This window comes from Mya arenaria, chromosome 14 (genome assembly GCF_026914265.1).
Source record: "Mya arenaria isolate MELC-2E11 chromosome 14, ASM2691426v1".
Classification (NCBI taxonomy): domain Eukaryota; kingdom Metazoa; phylum Mollusca; class Bivalvia; order Myida; family Myidae; genus Mya; species Mya arenaria.
The window spans coordinates 37,843,401-37,849,400 of NC_069135.1; the positions used below are offsets into that span (position 1 = coordinate 37,843,401).

General features: G+C 33.9%; 1 protein-coding gene across 1 annotated transcript; it reads right to left on the minus strand.

The window, feature by feature from the left end:
• Positions 1-936: 936 nt before the first annotated feature.
• Positions 937-5,460, minus strand: LOC128217138 (glutathione S-transferase 3-like). The gene is made up of 6 exons (XM_052924052.1): positions 5,227-5,460; positions 3,693-3,830; positions 3,190-3,294; positions 2,587-2,702; positions 2,002-2,109; positions 937-1,765 (listed from the first exon to the last, which is right to left on the minus strand). Exons 1-6 carry the CDS (start codon positions 5,231-5,233, stop codon positions 1,598-1,600), a joined length of 642 nt encoding a protein of 213 aa, XP_052780012.1. The 5' UTR covers positions 5,234-5,460; the 3' UTR covers positions 937-1,597.
• Between the last annotated feature and the right edge of the window lie 540 nt (positions 5,461-6,000).

Sequence of the window (6,000 nt, forward strand, 5' to 3'; positions counted from 1 at the left end):
GATATATACGAAACACATTCTGCGGGAATCCAAGGCTATCTCGGTTTGATCGAAACTGTTTATTGACAGCAATTATACATTCCCAATTACCCGTATTACATAGTTGAAGTCTTCTTTCAGTGACCCCCGCTAAGCCCCTTTCAAAAAGATTTAAAAAAAAAATAATGTTCGGTGTATTGCACAATATTTATTGGTCCTAATCTATATATCTCGTGTCTGTTATCGTCGCTCCAGATCAGTTTTTAAGTCAAATACTGGACGTCTGGACGGGACGAAACTAAACTGAACAATAACCAGATCGGATAAACACATCAGCGACTAGTGGTGGCTGCGCGTAAAAGTAGTTCCCATAATTGTAACATTTTAGGCTCAAAAGTGGTAAATTAGCCGATAAAAAATACATATGAAATTTTGAACCATGCTGTGGCACCGGGATTCCTTAAAGGCCTTTTATAAGTGACCCCCCCCCCCCCCCCCTCAATAAAAAATAAATAAAAACCGATTATTGTACACAACATACGTGTATTGGTCTTAATCTAATTGCCAAATTGTCTTATCAGATCTCCGATCTGAATATCCTGTTGTGCAGTTTTGGAGATTTTATTATAGAAATGGACTCTAAATGGCCCTTAGCCAATAAACAAATAAACAGGAACATTGGCCCCTACTGTGACATCAGTGCAATAAGCAGGAGATGCACAGCAGGGGTTGTCATGCCAAACATTCCTTAAACTAGGCCTTTTTAACTAGGCATTAAAACGATATTCTTGTATCAAATATTATTAGGACATCGAATTTTTAAGTACTTATACCGGATACAGAAACTTAATAATGTTTGGCATGTGTTATAAAATAAGAATGAAGTTAATAATCGTTATTGCACCAAGCAACATACTCGCATACATATTAATACTTTTGAATAAGACAACAGTAAACTAACATGATACATCTTTATTGCACGAAGCAACATACTCGCATACATATTAATTCTTTTGAATAAGACAACAGTATACTAACATGATACATCTTTATTGCACGAAGCAACATACTCGCATACATATTAATACTTTTGAATAAGACAACAGTAAACTAACATGATACATCTTTTTTGCACGAAGCAACATACTCGCATACATATTAATACTTTTGAATAAGACAACAGTAAACTAACATGATACATCTTTATTGCACGAAGCAACATACTCGCATACATATTAATACTTTTGAATAAGACAACAGTGAACTAACATGATACATCTTTATTGCACGAAGCAACATACTCGCATACATATTAATACTTTTGAATAAGACAACAGTAAACTAATATGATACATCTTTATTGCACGAAGCAACATACTCGCATACATATTAATACTTTTGAATAAGACAACAGTAAACTAACATGATACATCTTTATTGCACGAAGCAACATACTCGCAAACATTAATACTTTTGAATGAGACAACAGTGAACTAACATACATCTTTATTGCACAAAGCAACATATACTAGCACACATATTAATACTTTTGGATGGGACAACGGTTAACTAATATACAAGTTAAGGAGATAAGACACCAAAAATAGTGCATGGAAATCTAGACCTCGGTGACAGGTCGAGTTTTAAGCCAGTCTGAAAGTTTTTCGTTTTCCATGATCAGTTCTCTGTGTTTCAATAATTCTGGGTATGGTTGCCATAGCGACTTGAGTCCCATTTCCAAGCAGCTGTCGACCATGTTGAAAACAGCTAAATCAGCCAGGGAGATCTGAAATGTATGGTGAGTTTTTAAGGTTCAACTACTTGTAAAGGAATGCATAACTCTATAACAGGACCTTTATACAGGAAATACGTTTCCAATTCCAACTATATATGAACAGTGTGTGTACCACGTGATAACCGCATTACCGTATAGTATTCATATGAAATTAATAAGGTCTTTAAAAATGATTTTAATGGGAAATTCACTCAGAATTGTTGATTTTTCTTCAAATGAAATATTACCTTTCCGCCAACTATGTAACCACCTTCACCAAAACTCGCCTTTCGTCTTTGAAAGTACTGACAGAAGTTAGGCAAGACCTCACTAATAAGCTTCTTCTGTAAGTCGGCCTGTAGAATGAGACAGTATACGTTTAGATTTAATATACAGCAGATTTAAAGTTCGCGTATTATTTACTCAATGCACAAACTATGTATGCATAATCATAATATCAATGAAATATATAACAGCGGCAAACGTATTAGTATTCGTCGAAAGTTTTAGTTACTGATCTCGTCTCTGTTACAAAGTTTCCAGTATATTACCAGTGTACGTATAAGAGTCACTATATGTTGGGACAAAAGAGTTACATACATAAAAATGTATGTCGTCCAAACAGAAAGCCAAAAGAGATAACTACAGTTTATGCTAACATGTACTGGCTTGAGTTGTGTGCAGTTTGAAGCGAACCCCCAAATTTCACATCCGTATGTGAAAAGCAAATATTTTGGATATAATTTATTTTATCGTTTTACATTTGTAGCTTCATATTGATAAAAGTGAATTTTTTGCACTAAATATGTTGGTGTTACGCAGTATGGTGTTACCTTTGTAGTTTCGTCTTTACAAAAGTGGATTTGTACCAGGGATTTTCGAACATCTCCAACACAGTCGTACACTTCGTCTACCAATAAGCCCTCGTCTTCATTTTCACCATGAATTCCTAAATGTACGAGAATTTGATTATCATTTTGAGACCCAAATTTTTAAGTTGTTTTGATTCACATTCGAGTCGGTTTCATGGTAAGAAATCATTACTGGTGTCCTTATAGACGTGCCGTTAAAGGGTTTGAACCCACGACATCTTGGGTGCATGACAGACACCTTTACCACTTGACCGCTATCGCGGAAAGAATTAATTTTGTTTTTAATGAAAGGCTTCTTGGCCAAGTGTATTAAAACAATTAAAATTTGGTGTATGATTATTTTCCGTACATTGCCGAAAGTCGAAATACGGAAATTATACGGAAACCCCGCCGAAAGGAGATCTAAATCAAAATTAATACATAACATAAGGACAGGCATACGCATGCTACTCAAATTGTTCATAGTTCAAAGTTTATCTTGTAAACATCATTAATTAAACCATGCCTAAAAATGAACATTTTCTACGGAGTTCTACGGAATAAGCCGATGATTCGCGATCTTACCAAACTTCTTTGCGAGGTATTTGGCGATGGCTCCCGACTGACAAAACGTTGTTTCTTTGTCCTCTCGTTTAACGTGCAGTACGGGCAAACTTTTCATTGGCATTTCTGTATAAGATAAGAGTTGTATGGTTACTTTCATATAAGATGGACATTGTTTATATGAATTCCACACACTAGTATATGTGGGCATTTGAAAAAAGTCACTGCATCTTTTAAAGTATGTGATAAAACATCAATACTGTGGGATACTACAGTTGCACTTGTTAAAAGAACTGCTTTGCGTGAGTCAATAAAACCTAACTATATTTTCGAAACTTGTGTAGTTTCTAAACGTACTTTGATCGTGATCACCGTAATACGTTAAAGTAAATGAAACAGCGTCGACATTCCTAGATCAAACGTTTTTACCACCGTAATGCGTCAAATCATGTTTGTTTATTGTTTTCTTATATTTTTGTTTAAATACAAATATAAGGATTTGAACCAAATAAAATTGCTTATACCTTCTTTTCTCTTTAGCCACTCTTCTGACGTCAATCTTTCATCCTCAAACGTCTGTGACGTCACAACAAACACGAGACGTATAATTTCACCACCCCCTCTTTTGTTGAAATATGTCAAACGGTAGCTTTCCATTGTCCCTGTAAGGTTAAAACAATCCCTATCAAAACAAAACGATGTTAAAGATTGTCCGCTGATTTATACGGCAATATGATTTCATTAAAGGGATTCGCTCATGTTTTTGTTTTTTTATAAAATGCATGTTTTGTATGACGAAATAAAGTATGGCAAATCTTTAGAAGTGTTAAAACTAAGATACTAAAAGCTGGAACCTTTCAGCAAATGTTGATTTCTGCTAAAATATCGTTTTTGAAGACAAACTTTTCATAGGCGTTAATAACGTTAATGGTCACTTAATTCCGGCTTTGTTGCTACGTGATTGGCTGATTGGCGTTATCACGTGATGTTATCAATGTATAAGTAAACGGTCAAAATATCCATCATGTTTAAGCTCTGGTGGTCTAGTGGTAAGGCATTGGTTTTTTCTATTTTTATCCTGACTTTACCGGTGTGGGCTCGCACACCACTAAACCAAAATTATTATACTATAATTGTATTTTTTTGTGCAATTTTGATATCATCGAGTAAAAAAATATAAAATTAGTGTGTTGAGATGCATTACCGGGAAAACTAATTTTTGATCCAGAAACACGAGCAAGTCCCTTTAAACCCATCCCTTGAAAATGAAACGTCGTAGCAGATTTTCCTTGTTTATCAAACGTTCAAGGACTTTAAATGCATTATCATGCACATGCATGAAATATCCGTTTATTAATATCACTGTATTCAACTGAAAAACCTATCAAATTTCAAGTTCCATTCAAGTGTTTAGTCCACAAAAAGACTCAAAATTATAAGCTAAAGCACTCCACTATAAGTCAAAGTGAAAAAATCATCATTAACTTTAAACCGAATTTAAATACGCATATTTAGATAAATGCACGTTTATTCTAAAACGAAATAATACAGAACAGAACAGAACATTCATTTACCTGTAGCCATTTAGCCGAATATCTTTAAAATGATATGCGTTTCGTTATTTAAGCAATACAAATGAACTAATGGTCACCATTTCATTTTGTCTAATGGAAAATTATTCCAACACATTTATTTCATTAATTCAGCGGCTAGCCGTTTTTTTTATTTAAATCAGGGAAGCGTTGGATATAACCAGTGGCTGGCCCATTTATTAGGTAGCTTACCACTAAAACAATAGTGTTATAATGTACTTACACAACAATTAAATGATTATGCATTATGCAACTGTGTCACATCAAGCCATTTATTTTTGTAAGTACATACTAACTAACTTTAACCAATACATAAACACTTTTGAAAATAAAATAATGATCTTTTAAGACAATAATTAAGCGCTTACTAAAATTTCAATTGAAACAAAATAATGAACATTATAAAATAATAAGCAAGCGCTTACTAAAATTAAAAAAAAGAAATACATTTAAAACTTTAACATACCTGTCATACTCGCAGACAATATAACTTTAAGGAAAAATCCGGTTACCTTGCGTATTTATATACAAAAATAATTCAACCACTCGATTCTGTGCCGGACCATTGAACAAAATAGTCACACACTTTATAAGGATGGGGTTAACTGAAGTTGAGAAAGCCCAGGGCTAAACTGAATTAAATAGACGAGTTTCTTTTATCGGTTAATATTGTTTTGTATTTCAGCCTCATAGATAAATCAAGGAAAATTATGCGTTGCTGAATTTAACAATAAACAAAACGTCTCCTTTTGAAACATTATATTTAGCATGTGCGGAAATCCGATGACGCGTCCAGAGTGAATATTAAACTTATTTATAGAAGACGTTTACGCAAATACATGGTTCGATTCGTTTATTTTATTGTTCTGTAACGCCTTAACTCATGTACACCCGGATATATTTGTAAAATCTGCTGTTTAAGGATAAGTTTATTAAGAAGAAATCCTGACGCACTATCTATTCACGGTATTGGGTTTTATTGAGGCCATGCTAAACTGATTTTGTGTTTAAATAACGTCCGGTTTAATTTTCAAAATATCCTTAGTTTAAACATATTTTATTGCATGACGATACATTTACACATTATATGATGATGATAACAACAAAGGAACAGAAACAGTGCAATGTAACAAAGCTTGCGTTCATATAAAAAGGACATGCAAAGGGATTGGGCCACGAGTTTTACCAACATCAGTTACGGCCCTTTCCCGAAACGTCACATGAAAAGCAAAAATGTTTA